The sequence below is a fragment of the Eptatretus burgeri genome, chromosome 10 (assembly GCF_056783735.1).
Source record: "Eptatretus burgeri isolate ZD-2024b chromosome 10, Ebu_testis_v1, whole genome shotgun sequence".
Taxonomy (NCBI): Eukaryota; Metazoa; Chordata; class Myxini; order Myxiniformes; family Myxinidae; genus Eptatretus; species Eptatretus burgeri.
This window is the reverse complement of record NC_140970.1, coordinates 71,555,054-71,570,889: the sequence shown is the minus strand read 5'-3', so window position 1 is coordinate 71,570,889 and position 15,836 is coordinate 71,555,054. Positions and strand designations below refer to the sequence as shown.

Genomic DNA, 15,836 nt, shown 5'->3' with positions numbered 1-15,836 from the left:
TGGCTTTGTAGGCTGGGTTTGAAATGTGGCTTTCCCAGGAAAAATCATGGCAGAGAGTGACCCAGAAGCTTGAAAGAAAGGACTTCTTCCAGAGGATTGTTGAGAAAGTGGATGGGGTGTGGGGGGTTCCAAACGGTCCTTTCGGAGAGACATAGTGAGAGTGTGAGATTTGTGAGGATATTATGGCATTTTACGTCGTCACAACTAATCATATTTGTCGCTTGTTTCTCAAGACAGCGCAGGGTAATGTGTTCTATGAACTCTAGTTATGTAAGGAGATTATTTGTGATGAAAGAGTCTTATCTGTTCCATCAACACAATCTGTCTCAGGATTTTCTCCACACAAAGCCATTATAGTGACTTGACACATACTTTATACTTAGAAAGGGCTCATGAGAAATGTGGTTTGTATCCATTCGTAGGAGTTTGACAAAGATAGTTTAGACTTTAGAGGTATGCACAGTCACCTCTGAGTGTCTTGCATGGGTTCGAACCCTGATCCAGCTAAAAACTGTCATTCTGGTGTTTCATAGGTAGGGTGGTTCATCAATGCGTGTGCTGTCCCTCGGATGGATGTTAAAATGGGCATCCCGTCTGTTAGCACTTGTTGGTGTTCACGACAGGGTTCCAGCTTACAATGGTCTATTCTTGCAAAAGACATCCGATGTTGGCAGAAGCGGCACTCAGCTCGGTCTCACTCTAATAGAAGGCATACTCATTGATGCAACACCCCTACCTGTAATTCTGCAAAGCAATAGGACGCTTATTTCTGATCTGATTGGGAATGCAATCCAGTGTAGACAGCTCAAGGGTGAAGCTACCTCTCAGCTATCCCGTCAACGACCCAATCAGTAAACTGACAGTAATATATTCATGGATGTGACTGGATGTGAGATTGATACCGATGTAAAAAAAATAAAAAATAAAAAATAAAAAAGCAGAAAATGAGATTTGAGTTTATGGTTTACTTTCATGCTTCAAACAAAAAAGAAACTTTCCCAACTCTGGATTCAGTTCCTGATAATAAAAGAACACAAATGGAAACTGAAACTGTTATTAACACAGAACCCACTCACCTATTCACAGCATACTTTGAGTTTGACTAGTTTGTTACCAAAAAAATCATCTGCATATTATACGTACAAAAATGGTGGAATTTTAACGCCTTCCCACAACCTTCCCTCCCTCCCAAACTGTTCATACAGCTCATAATTTTGGCTTTCCATCCCTCGACTCCTATCTCTTCCAACCTCCGTACCCATGTTTCATCCCTTCCTCCTTAAACCCCTCACCCTGCCCCCCCTTCTTTTCCTCAAATCAAATTTTCACTGTCTACCACAAATATAGATGCCCTCAAATCTTTTTCAAAGTGCATCAAAATGTGAAAAAAAAGAAAACATTTGAAGTGCATCTTGCTGTGGCAGTTCAATCACGTGCCACGCACTCACTCCACATCACATCGAAATGAACAGGTATATTCGAACTCCTCCTCTCACTTGCATCCACTCTCCGCGCGCACTTCGTACATGATACCCACTGCCTCTTGAACTGATAAATGCGTTTAAAATAAGTAAAGAACAGGGCATGCCTTGGGAAACTTTTCCAAAAAACGCTTCAAGTCGACGAAGAGAGATCAAAGATCATTTCGCTTTGCTGCCTCGTTTACATACAAAAGCACACTTGAGCTCGGCGAGTGCGTATCTCTGTCGTGTTGCCATGAAAAGCACAATCTTTCTTGAACAAGATCACATTTCGTACTCACAGAAATGCTATTTTCTCATTGGGCTATTTAAATGTCACATTTATAGTTAAGAGATAAATACAGCAATTACAATGGTGGACTTTGATGAAAACGCACTCACGCATCTTGTGGTTGTTACATGCATCGACCTCATGAAAAACACAAACGTGCTGTTTAACTGAGCAAAAAAAAAAAAAAAATACAATCACTTAAAATTAATCCTTTTTTTCATCATGTAGCACATAGTGCACGACCGATAACAAAGGTTACTCTTACTTGGACTGCATTTACGAATGTAATTATATCATTTGTGGGAGGAACGTTCAAAAGGTTTATGAATGGGATTACTCACAATGGTCCAGGACCTTCTTTTTTGGCATGTCTGGGGTCATTGTAAGTATCTCATTTCTGGAATTTTTTTGAGCGTTCTTCATACAAATTCATACATGATCTATATTCTATAGGGTGTCCAATTCTCCTGCAGAGAGTGTACATTTTTTTTTTCACGTTAATAATGACAGCCATGACAATTGAACAATGTTATAATGATCAAATTCAACATGGATATTGATCAGTCCGGTATATATATATATATATATTTTTTTTAATTTTATTTTGCAAATTCTAATGCAATATTAAATGTATATTGCTGCAGGTACAAACAATGAGAAGGATATATCAGTATAGAGCTCCGGTGTTTTTTTTTTCAGGGTTGTCCTGCCTGTGGCTGCCACACATGTGGCTTCACGCCGGTTGCTTTGGCTGAGAAAGTTGGTCTTGGAGCTTGGTAGAAAGATGGGCTCTGTCTGGCTGAGTGGTCAAGGCCCACTAAAAAAGGAGTCGGGCCGACCCTGCCAAGTTGTCGTTCGTCCGTGGTGGTTGCCTTAACAGGGCTCACTATCGCCGTGACAGGGCCTTGTCGAGTCGTTACACAAGGAACAGAGCGTTGTGACTGGTTTTGAAGATGTCCAAAATGTGCCTGCTTTTGAATTAAGGAAGGAGATTGCACAGGAACTGTAGATTGACAGTCTTGTTGCTTTTGTGGCAATATGATAATAGCAGATTCAGAGTTGACATTCTGAGATGCTGGCACCCCACGAACTTCCATTTGCAACTGTGATGTGACACTGACAGGAGGTTTCTGATGGACATTGGAGTAGCTTCCACATGGTTCAGCAACTGGCTGAGTTGAGGCAGGCAACTGGGGAACGGCTTTCACCTTGGCCGTGTTTTTGGAAGAGTAAGTGAACATGGCTGAGTTGAGCTGATATGGTTGATGTTTCATTATTTCCATCTTCTCCATCTTGCACTTTGAGCCACCTTTACCCTTCCCTGGTGGTCTTGTTGCTGTCATGGTCATACCTCCACCTTGTGTGCCCTTAGCTGCAGCAGCAGGTGGGTAGAATGGTGATAAGATAGGGTTATAACATATGGGTGGTGGAGCACGGATCTGTGATGAGTACTTCCAGGAAGCTGGCAATGAAGGAGTGGGAGAAGGACCACGGCCATTGACCATGAGGTCTTCAGGAATATTACCCACCACAAACCTTTCCATGCGATTTTGGCACTTTGCAAAGAGCTTGGCACCTTTTCCTTTCATCTCTGCAATTCTGCATGAGAGCACCGATGGAGAAGGTGGTGGAGTGATCTTCTTTGCAAGTGATGGTCTTACCCGTGTTGTGGCACCAAATGTATAGCTCTCGGCCACTGACTGAGCAAGTGGGCTTCCTATGGCTGGAGCACAGTTTTGAGCAGTTCCTGGACTAACTGATGTCGAATGAGAGTTGTATATCTTTGGCGAATCCTGATGGGTCATTGTCACAGGTTTTGGGGCAACAGGTGGAGGAGATTTATTCGCTTTGTGTACCTGGCTGAAATTGGCTGCCTCAGCACCCAAGCCCAAAGAGTCGTCTTCATGTTCAACATCCAGACCTTTTCCTTTATCATCAATATTTTGCACAAGGGACAGGAGCTCTGGATTTGGAGAGTTCTTTTGGACTTCCTTGAATGTAAACATCTTAGTTTTGTCTGGGTGTCTCGCGTTACGTTTTTTCACTTCTTGAAGAATACCCGTACATGCTGCTGGGATGATGATTCGCTGTTCTCTGGATGAGATTTCAGGAGGTGGCTCTGGAGAGAAAGGTGTGACTGTACTGCCATCAGAGGTGGGATCCTTTTGAGGTGAGGGGGAGTCAGATATATGTAATGAAGTGATCATTGCAGGTTTATCATCTCCATCAGAAAATACATTTCTATTCAGGGAAGATGTCAAGATGCTTTTAGAAACTGATGAAGGACAAATGGGATGAGATGATGACCTTTGGGTTTGTTGAGGTTCTTTTATCCCACTATCCACCTTAATTGTTCTGGGTACATCTTGTGATGTGCTCAGTGCTTCATGAGTATGTTTTTGAAGGGGCGTAGCAGGACGATGCATCCTCACAGCACTCGCCAGAGGTTGGACTTGAAGCTCAACATTTGTTTGTATTGGAGCAGCCGGTTTTTGGGAAGTGCAGTGCTTAGAGCTGGTTGATTTCGCATTTTGGACCTTGGTGGATACAGTACCGGGAATACTATTATTGCAAATTCGTTCTGAATTTTGTGTGGCTTGCTCAGATGGGAAACTTTTTCCATGGCTCTGGGGTTGCATTGCTTGAATTTGCTTGGACCTTTGTGAAAGTGGACCGAGTGGAGTTCCTGCTGCTTCTTGTGCAACTCCTGGAGTGAAAGGTCTGGCTGTCCTATTAAGCACCTGTAGAGCTGGTATGCACTTGATGCCACCAGTTGTGGAAGTGCAACTAAGTGGGGCTTTCAGTGTTACATTACTCAAGGTTCCAAGTCCATACGCTTGAAAATGTGTCGACTGATAATCAGAACATGGAAGAGTCATGGCATTTGAGGGTGGTGTTTTACCAACTGTCACCTGCTGGTTTCCTTCTTCATGAGTTTCTTTGCACTGAGAACGTTGGGATATTTGAGGGTGGATTTGCTGTAGTTGTGGTGACTCCATTTCTGCAGTCCTTGTTTGAGCTTGCTCTGCATTGTTCAACACTGCAGCACCACTCTCATCAATACCATAAAACACCCACTCATCACTTCGTGCTTCTGTTGTCCCATTACACATTTGAGTTTTCTCCAAGTTCTGCTGTACCATCATCGCAGTGTCCTCCAGATTTCCAAAGTCACTTTCAAGTTTAGCTTCAGTTACCAGGTGTGGCACAATTTCCGGCACACTACGGATGGATTCGAATTTTGATCCGTCTGCTTCACGCCGCTCCTTTATATCTTCTTCTTCTTCTAGTTCAGACTCACTTGTTGTGGGGAGAGAATCTTCATCCGTTCCTTCTGTTGCTCCAGCACATGCGACCTTCTCAATGTTTCCAAAGCTGGTGAGAGTAAACTTTTTAGCTCTCTGTCTCCGCTTCTTGAACATAAGCACACCACGCGAGTTTGGGTTGGGAGAAGCAGTAAGGAGCGATGCAATGGTCTTGCACCTGCTTTTGGCTTCCTTCACTTGCTTCTCTGAAGAGTTCTCACTTCGGTTCGGCTCTGTGCACAATGTGGAAAACAAATCTGATTACAACATTCCCGCAAATATAACCGATAGTACATTTTTGTTGATACTCTTTTCACGCATGGAAACAATATTTATGCAAAATTTCGGGTTTTAACATAAAACAGAGAATAGTTCATAGTTTCTAAAGCATGGTTGACGATTAACAACTTGTTGGCCGAAAAAGCATCCCCTCAGACCTTTATAAATTTTCTTATTTTATTGACTGTTGTGTTTGTCCAAATTAGGTTATACCATAGCAAGAGAGTGCGTAAATGTCCAGGTATCAGTGAGTCAAAGAGGAAAACCCAGTACAAACGTTTTTTTTCTTTCTTCACAACTCTGGCAATCAAAAGTAACAAACACAAGAAAAACGTGGATAAATAATCGAGGTGAAAACAACACTAGAATGCTGATTCATGCATGGAATTTGACCACACATAAAGCCAGACACTGCGGAATGCAAACTTTAAAAAGCCTGTGATAACACGTACCGTGAAAAATTAATAAACACCAAGTTGAACCTTTATTATTTAAAATAGATTCGTTGAATCCTTTCACCATAGCAATTTTTTTATATTTTTAAACCCAACAAACCTAGGAGATTTTCACTCACATCAGGCGATTCGAGTTCCATGGCCCACCCTGTGCTTGGAGTGCCAGTCCGGCCAGAATGGCTGTTGTCTGGACCGGAACGAGCTGAGATATAACGGTAGCAAGGGCACGTATCACTGTCACTCCGACTGCGGGTTTACTATATACGGGTGTGACGTGAGACCATATTGTTCTGCAGTCGTGTATTTTTGGAGCACGCCAATACGATGAGGAAACGAGGGCCTGATGTCAGATATCAATTTGATACTTACTGAAAGATTACTTCATGGTTATAATCTCTTTGGAAGAACCATTTATATTTGGTACGAAAGCCTGGTGTTGGCTTAGTGGTTAGGGTGGCGGCTTGGGATCCCAGTGTCTTGAGTTCAAGCCCCGTTGGCTGCTGAATTAACACCAGGGGGTTGACTCAGCCTGTCATCCTTCCGAGGTCGGCGAAATGAGTACCAGTGTACTGGTCCCGGTGTATACCCCGGTTAGAATAGGTGTACCATATCCCTGTGTGTCGTAAGAGGTGACCAGGGTTGGCGTCAGGAAGGGCATCCGGCCATAAAACATTGCCTCACAAAAAGCCAAACCCCTGCATAGCAGGGAAAAATGGCTGTAAAAAACGGTCATTTTATATATTATTATTTATTTATATTTGGTACGGCTTTCATCTGCTTGAGAACTATATTCTCCTGAGCAAGGTGTATCAGGAATTATTACAAGCAAATTATCCCAACTTTAATGACTGGTTTATGTACGTAAATCGAGAATGTGAAGTTGTAAAAGTTATTTGTTGGAACTTGGAAGTTGCTTTCATGATTATTTTGTGATTAAAGATTATTCATAACAATGCAAACTGCTTAGGGCAGAAAAAGAAAATATGAAACCCTTAAGGATATACACATGTATGTATGTATATATATATATATATATATATATATATATATATATATATATATACATATATACATACACATAGAAATAGAACATGTCCTGAGCTCGATAGGGGTGTCTGTTTTACATGGGGATGGATAATCGAACAAGAGGGGGTTATGAGATGAATGAATAATGCAGTCCTGAGTAATGGTGCTGAGCTACATGGGGATGAATAATATACTCTCTTCCTAAAAAAAACAACAACATGTAATTGTTGTTGATATCTATTTATGGGACACAGATGAGGTGCAAACCTCTGACAGACATAAATGCCGAATAATTGCATGTCCATTTAATTGTTACCTAATCACGTAATGCTGTGTTGTGGCGAATACTTTTATTGAGGGATCCAACATGGAAGTCGCAATCTCAATACTGGGTATGACCACCTCCATCAGCAATCACTGCATCGAGGTCCATGGACTGTGTTTGAAACCGATTGCATAGATGGGTCGTGTGAATATATCGGTCTTGACGGGGGGGGGGGGGGGGTCATTATATATATATATATATATATATATATATATTTATTTATTTATTGTGGACCGGGGGTTGGTGGCGAGAACGACCGCAAGGTGGGGAAGTTTACGCCGTCTCCCACCAGACTCCCCGGAATTTATAGACCGTCGCTCCGGATAACTCCGAAGCCGGCGGGTCGATTAATCGACCGTGAAACGCCAATATCTCGACCGCGTGGCGAAGAGTTAATTGTCCAGATCCCATATACCTAAGTAACCACGCAGTCTTGGCTACCGGGGATTCACGCCCTCGAAATGTCTGGCCGAACCGGATCACTCTACCAGCTACGGTGGAGTCGAGCGGGCCTGCCCAGGACGTTCCAGCTACGATTAATGGATTATCAGGGAGGAAACCCTGTCTGAACTCAGATTCGGACCATGCTTGTCCAAATAAAGAAAGGACAAAAACGAACTGGGAACGTTTCTAAGAAATTGATTTACAGTAAATAAAAGACAAGAGAGGTGAGACTTAAAGCGAATATGCAGTGCAGTATTTACAATGATCCAAAAACACTTATTCAGTTCTACTTACAGACGGGCCCACATGCAGACACACACACAAAAAGAAAAGAAAACCCCATTGTCCTTTATTGAACCCTCCAGCCCATGAGAGAGACGAGCTGGGGGTCAGAGTTCGGTTGGGTACCTGGCCATCGGAGAAAGGGGGGTACTCCATGCTGCGGCACCTGCCAATGGTCGTCTACCTGGTCCCAGTCGCTCGTGGTTCGTGGCGGAGCTCGGGTGGTGAATGGTCGGAGTCCAGAGAACTCCTCGCGACAACGCCAACGACAACGATCACGACCACAACCACCGAGAAACGAGTCTGCTCGGGGATATATCTCCTCCCACATGGGGAGGGGCCTTGGCGAGAATCATCTCGCTGTCTGTCTCTCATTGGCCCATGGCCGCACCCCTCCGGGGCCGCACCCCTTCGGAGACCCTACATTCTCCACGTGGCTCCGCTCTCGAAGAGTAAGAGTAACAGGGTCAATGCTGAAAACCCATACAAGAACTACGAGCCGTGGACGGGAACCGTGAGGCCCCCTCTCGGCAAGTGAAGGTACGAGCAGCCAACGGTTGGTGATAGCGCGTGATGGGCAGGTTGGGATGGCTCGTTGGATGTAAAACCTAACTAAAGACGTCACAACACACACATTTAATCTTCCCGCTAAACAAAAGGATGGGGTCTTGACGACACACGTACTTACCGGCATAACTAACTTTGGGACCTGAATGTTGAGTGCACATGGTTTCCAGATTCGTAACAGTGTGTGTGTGTGTGTGTGTGTGTGTGTGTGTGTGTGTGTGTGTGTGTGTGTGTGTGTGTGTGTGTGTGTGTGTATATGTGTTTTTCTATGTGTGTATATATTGTTACGGAAATGGCCCTAATGGAGGCTACAAAATATAGGATTAGCTCAGATCCCCCATTAAATGCATGTTTAGCTTGGCTGTTCGGTAAAATGGACGTTACATGTGTGTTGGGAGATGAAGAGGCTGTTGATTGTTTGTGCGGTGGTGGTGGATCGAGACCTCCCTCTTCTTCCTTCCCCTCTCCGGACGATAGGCCCCGCCCAGTCGGCTAAGGGGGAGTGGCCTGGAGAGGGAGGTGGAGCTAAGGGGAGGAGCCAGTGGCTTGGAAGCAAGCGAACGAAGAAGAGACAGTGGTGATTCTGCTGGGAGAGAAATTGGACTTGGGCACGCCGGGCCTGCCTTCTGTGGCCTGGAGAAGCGAGCCAGGGCCGAAGGAAAGGCAGGGAAAGGACTGCAGGAGGTCTGTCTGCCCTTGGCAGCGAATGGAGACCTCTTGGAGTGGTTCAGTTTTGGGAGAATTACAAAAACGGCAGTCTGTTTTGAGGCCACGAGCGCCGTCTCGCCACGTGGCGTGTTCGAGCTTGGGCTCGAATCCGTGAGCATCGGCTTGTTACGAGCGACATTCGTGCTTTTGACACTTTCCTCTCGTCCATGAAACATCACCAAGTACTCTGTCTTGTCTGCATGCTGTCTGTCTGTCTTGTCTGCATGTTGTTTAAGGCATATCTCGGTGGGGACCCCCCTCAAAACCCGTAGTTCCCTTGTTAAGAACGGGTTATAGATTGATTAAAACTGTCGTGAATATTTTGCTTGTGTTGTGTTTCCCCAATGTGCCCCAGAGGAATAAATCTGCCCGATTCGTAAAAAAAAAAAGCAAAAAGCAAACGGTCAAAATTTGCTTTGAATTAACACGTGGACGCGCCGAGGAATAAATCTGCCCGAAGAGAAAAAAAATGGCTACGGATTGGAGCTGACACCCGTCGAACTTCACCGTCTGAATCCTCAACAGTTTGAAGTCGGGAGCGGGATATTTGGACCTATGGTGCATTTCGCACTCCGGACATTGGTTGCGAGATGCGCGAGAATAAAAAGAAAAACAAAAAAAAACGACGCTCACAAATTTGATTTTATTTTGAGCGGATTGGGTGAAAAACTTGGAAATTATAAAGAAAATGGAGTTGCAAAATGGTGGCGCGGCTCCACCTTGGCGCGACACGAAGTGTGAGTGGGCGAATAATAGCGCAACGAACGGCACAACACGAGGCGGAGGATCCCAGCCACCGGTTCAAACAACGTGGTCACGGCATGCGTCATGGCAGGCGTGGCAGGATGACTACTCGAACATTGGCAAGCTTCAGATACAATTGGGGGATGCCTTGGAACAGGTGAGGCGTTATGAGAATTATATAAAGGAGGTACAAATTGAATTGGACGAGGCACAACGGCACGCAGACGAGCTTCAGAAAAAGGATGTGTACGGTGGGTCACAACAATTGGCCGATGTACGGGAACGAATTCGGTGGCTGAAGGAGGACTTAGCAAACAGAGTCGACGAACTATGTGGAGAAAAGAATAAAGGAGTGTTGTTTACCCATCAGTTGGAATATGAGAAGAGCAAACTGAACAAAAGAATAGAGGAAGAGCATTTGGTATCTCCCAGGATAGGAAGAGCTTGAAGGAAGAATGGAAAAAAAAGCTAGAAAAGGAAAAATGTGAACATGATTTGGAATTGGAACAACTGATGGAAAAGGTAAGACCAGGCAATCAGATAAGAGAAAGCCGAGAACAGAAGATAAAAAGAGGAGAGAAATATCTGGAGCAAAGGAAGGAAGAATTGTTGGAAAAGACAAGACAGTTCGAAGAACTTCAGGGAGAAATGAGGGAAGTAGAGTGGAGTACCCATGAGTTGGAACAAGAGAAGAGCGAACTGAACGAAAGAATGGAGGAGGAGCAAATTAGTAACTCCCGGGATAGGGAGAACTTGGAAGAAGAATGGAAAACAAAGCTGGAAGAGGAAAAACGGGAACACGATTTGGAATTGGAACTACTGAAGGAAAAGGTACGAACAGGCAATCAGATAAGAGAAAGCCTAGAACAGAAGATACAAAAAAGGAATTTCAGGAACAACTGAAGGAATACAGTAAGAAAAGGGACGAAATGAGGAGGGAAGCATTGGAAAGTGGTGCGGAGATGAGGAAGACATACGGTGAGAGAATGGATGAAATGAGGGAGGAAGCATGCAAATTGATAGAGGAAATATGGAAAAAAGCTTCTGAGTTACAGAAACACCAAAATAAAGAGAGGGAATTACAAAACGAGCTGAGGATGTAAAGTGAGGAAAGAAAGAGAACGGAGAATGAAATGTTAAGGAACCACACTGTGCAGATCGAACAGCTTGAAGCCAAGGAAAGATTAAAGAATGAGATGGAAGGAAGAGTAGTGAAAAAATAACGAATGAAGCAGGAAAGGGAGATCAACCAATTGAGAGAGATGATGAGATTGGAGAATGAGGAACATGAGAGACAGTGGGATAGAAAACAAAAAGAACATAGATTTGAAATTGAACAACAAAAGGAGAAAGCAAGGTTGGAGTACACGGAGATGGTGAAAGAATAAGGAATGAAGCAGGAAAGGGAAATCAGCCAATTGAAGGAAATGACAAGATTGGAGAATGAGGAACAAGAGAGACAGTGGGATAAAAAACAAAAAGAAAACGAATTTGAAACTGACCAACTGAAGGAGAGAGCAAGGTTGGAGTACGCGGAGATGGAAAAACTCAGGAAAGATAACGAACAACTAAAAAGGCTCAGAGGAAGAACGACTCAAATGGGAAAGAAAATGGAGCCAGGAAGTAGAACAGCACAATAATGTGGGATGTGTGACGTCACCACAGGGAGTAATGTTCGTGGTGCGGAACTTGATTGACATCACTCGTCGGATGACACCACAATTAGAGCAAACCCTGGTGAAGGAGACATTGAAGGAGCATGTTGGGTTGTTGACGAATGAAACACATTTTGAGCAGGTCCAGCATGTGGAGCTGACAGCCCCAGAGGAGTATGGCGAACCGATGATGAGCAACCTGCTGGAGAGAAGCGACCGGACAGAGGTGACTGGAACAAAGCAGGTACGTGGGTACATGCATACATGGTGCGGACGATGAGCTTAAGGTAGAAATTGAATTTTATGTTAATGAAGAGACTCTGTCCGATGGGGTACACGTATGCGTGACCCCTGAGTGTGTGTGTGGAGTTCCTGTGAACGAATGCTGTGAGCCCACAGTCAAGATGACAGCACCGGTATGTGCTGCCGAGGCCGAAACGTGTGTGTGGGTATTCACCTGGCAGTCGAGAATGTAGCCCTGGAGTGCGAGGCAGTTGATCAGTACACAGGCAAGGTTGAAGGTGTGGAATGTCAACACATAACCTTGGAGTGTGTACAGCCTGCTGTGTGTGGGAGTCCTGAGCGTGGAATGATTGGTGACATAGGAAATAGGTTAGAGGTGCAAGGGGAAATAAAAATGCCACCAGGACAGAACTTGAGCCAAGGGACGGAAACCATAATGGACAGCTCCGCATGGGTTCTTACAGAGTTGGAGGTGCTGCATCCAGGAGCAGTCTTTAGAAATTGGATTTTAATTTCTCTATCAGCCTCACAGGAACTTTCGAGTGGAGTGCAGATGAGTAGCAAGTGGCACTGGCGTGTGTCACTTGGTCTTCAAACCTTTCTGAGCACACGAGTGGTTTGGCTAGCTGAATGGGGTTTATCTGTCTTCAGGGAGTTATGGAGAAGAGGGGGAGGCCGTTCCCCCGATTGGGATTTACCTCATTTCCGTGAATGCTGGAGATGAGGGGGAGGCCATTCCACCGATTGGGGTTTACCTGACTTCCGCGAACCCTGGAGAAAAGGAGGGGTGGACCACAACCCCAATTGAGACGTGACCCCTTTGAGCCGTGACGGAAAGGTGGCGGGGTCATGTAATGGGAAATGAGGGATTCGTTCCCTCACTCCCCTTCCAATGAGCCAAAGAAGCAGGTCAAACGGGGATGCAAGAAATTTTGATTGAAATTTCAAAAAAGGAAGGCGAGCACCATCTCGCCACATGGTGTGTTCGAGCTTGGGCTCGAATCCGTGGTCTTCGGCTTGTTACGAGCGACATTCGTACTTTTGACACTTTCCTCTCGTCCATGAAACATCACCAAGTTCTCTGTCTTGTCTGCATGCTGTCTGTCTGTCTTGTCTGCATGTTTAAGGCATATCTCGGTAGGGACCCCTTCAAAAGCCGTATTCCATAGTTCCCCAGTTAAGAACGGGTTATAGATTAATTAAAACATTGTCGTGAATATTTTGATTGTGTTGTGTTCCCCGATGTTCCCCAATAAATCTGGTTGGTTCGTATGAAGTTGCTGCTATGGATTAATGCGTGTCACGTCGAGGAACGATCCGTTCAATTGGTGTAAATAACCAAAATGGTTACAGACTGGCAGAAAACACTCGGCATCTGACAGTCAGTCTGTAACCGGGGGTTCTATTTCCCCAGCTGGTAAGGTCCAGGATTAAATTGGTATCGCAATTGAAGATGCATGACCCGAGGCCTGTGCCAAGGCAGCCGGCGTTATAAACCCCGGAGATGGTGGTGGTGAGGGTGGCGCCAAGAGTCGGGTGACAATCCCGCCACCCCGGATCCGCAACAATATGTACATGTGAAACCCATCCCCCCTATTTCCAGGATGTGGTTGCAAACGTAAATAATCGACGAACTCTGCTCCAGCCAATGGGGGCTTGAGGTGAAGATGATGAGCCGACCAATGGGCATTCGGATTAACCGTGACATCATTACGGTAGAACTAATCAGCGTCTACCTTATTGAGACCTGCATATAAAGCACGTGCCTTCACTTCCTTCTTCACTTGTGATTTTTTACTCCGAAGAGTGCAGCACGAAAAGCTTTGGTCATTATTATGTCGTGTTTGTTTGTATCCATATTAAAGTTCTGTCGTACCAATCATCTGTTCATATAAATATGTATATGTATGTATATATATAGATACATATATATATATATATATATATATATATATATATATATATATATATAGATACATATATATATATATATATATATATATATATATATATATATATATACATATATATATATACATATATATACATATAGATACATATATATATACATATAGATACATAGATATATATATATAGATACATAGATATATACATAGATATATATATATATATATATATATAGATATACATATATATATATATATATATATATATATATATACACACACACGCACACACCTGGTGTTGGCTTAATGGTTAGGGTGGTGGGATTGGGATCTCAAGGTCCTGAGTTCAAATCCCACTCAGCTGTTGAATTAATACCAGGTGGGGCGAACTCGGCCTGTCATCCTTCCGAAGTCGGCAAAATGAGTACCAGCTTGCTGGTATACTGTGTCGGAGTGTCGACTCGTCCAGGATTGTGCCCAATATAGTGGGGCAGATAACAGCAATTTTGAGAGGAATTGTGCAAATGATGATACAAGCATCAAATTTGGCATATTTGTTCTCCAGGGGATTCTAATGAAATCTGCCTGATTGGCCATTTGAAAATCCAACTTTTGAAAAATTACAAAAAAAAAATAAAAACTTCCAAAAGTCAAGATCACGAATCAATCTTGAATGCTGGCTGAGATTGGTGAATGTTTCAGAAACATCATCAAAGACGTGCCAAGTCTGCCATGCAGTTTTCTTCCCTTTACCGCGGAAGGCAGACACGACGTCACATCCAGTGAACGCATGGAAGTATGGGATCCCTCAAGCTTTCTCAGGCCCTATTGCAGAAACTACCTCATGGACTGGAATCCATCGCGCCTTGGCTCCTTGGCCAAAGGCAATCCACATGTTCTCAAGACCTAGTTCCTGTAATGATGACAGTGCAGATATTGCTATGACTAGTACGTCCGTGTCATTAGCCTTAATGATAATGGACTTGCGACCATCCGTCGTTGCATCCCTGGCGTGTACAAATATTCGAGTGTCAGCTTCTTCGTGATGACATGGAGACACAGCATCCAGTGACTTCCTTGTATTGCTAATGGCATCTTCTCCTTTTGTGACAATGACTGTGCTTGTCGTCTGTCCTTCACACAGCTTTTCCGCAAGGAAGTGAAACAGCTCAGTCTTGTTGCTGTCATTTCGAAGAAAGCTTCTCCAGTTACTTGGGGTCTTACTGGTTCCTGTAACTCTTCTTCGGATTCCTTGCCCCCTTTTCGACCTTGCCTCGGACTTCAGACTTGACTTCTTGTACACATCAAACACTACGTCCACCCTCTCGTACCTGGCACCATAGGATTCCACCTTTGGGATGATGTCTTCTTTAGCATAGTCATCAAATATCTTTGAAGTGTGTGGAGGTAGGGCATTGATAATCAAGTGCTGAGCCATCAATGATGACTGCATCTCACCTTGGTTCTCTGTCTGGGATGTTCACTTGCACTTCAAGAATTTCAGCCAGCTGTGACTTCAAATTTCTTGAAGTTTTTTTTTTTTCTTCAGATTTTTAAAAATTTAGATTTTCAAATGGCCAATCGGGCAGATTTGATCAGAAAGCCCTGCAGAACAGAAATGCCAAATTTGATGCTTGTATCATAATTTGCAGGATTTTTCTACTATCTACTACACTAATAGCCAAGGAGACTGCTGAAGCAGCACCAACGCTCGACACAGAGTATGGTCCCAATGGATGGATATATATATATATATATGTATATGTGTATATATATATATATATGTATATGTGTATATATATATATATATATATATATATATATATATATATATATATATATATATATATATATATATATATATATATATTGTTGCGGTATTCGCGCCCGCCGGCGTGCTGACGGCCACGTAACTCGAATCGCGGCACGTCGCCCACCGGACGGACAATCCAGTCGTGACCCTCTCGGACTAACGCCGGGAACCAGTCACGGGTGGACCTTTCGGTCTCACCGCGATCGAGCCAATCAGCCCCCGCGTGGGATAGGGTTGCTCGCCGACCCGACCTACCTAAGTACCCACGCGGAGGGTAGACCGGGCGATCGCACCTCGCCGCAGGTCGACTTCGGACACGGGCCACTTAAGC

At 44.1% G+C, this 15,836-nt stretch overlaps 1 protein-coding gene across 2 annotated transcripts in view; it reads right to left on the bottom strand.

The window, feature by feature from the left end:
* Positions 1-945: 945 nt before the first annotated feature.
* The window catches only part of LOC147018846 (uncharacterized), a 39,009-nt gene continuing 24,118 nt past the window's right edge, over positions 946-15,836 (bottom strand). For both annotated transcript variants that reach the window (XM_085898917.1, XM_085898918.1), the window contains one exon: positions 946-5,290. In XM_085898917.1, the coding sequence (XP_085755043.1) occupies positions 2,448-5,290 (2,843 nt within the window). In that variant the 3' untranslated portion in view covers positions 946-2,447. The remainder of the gene's footprint in view (positions 5,291-15,836) is intronic.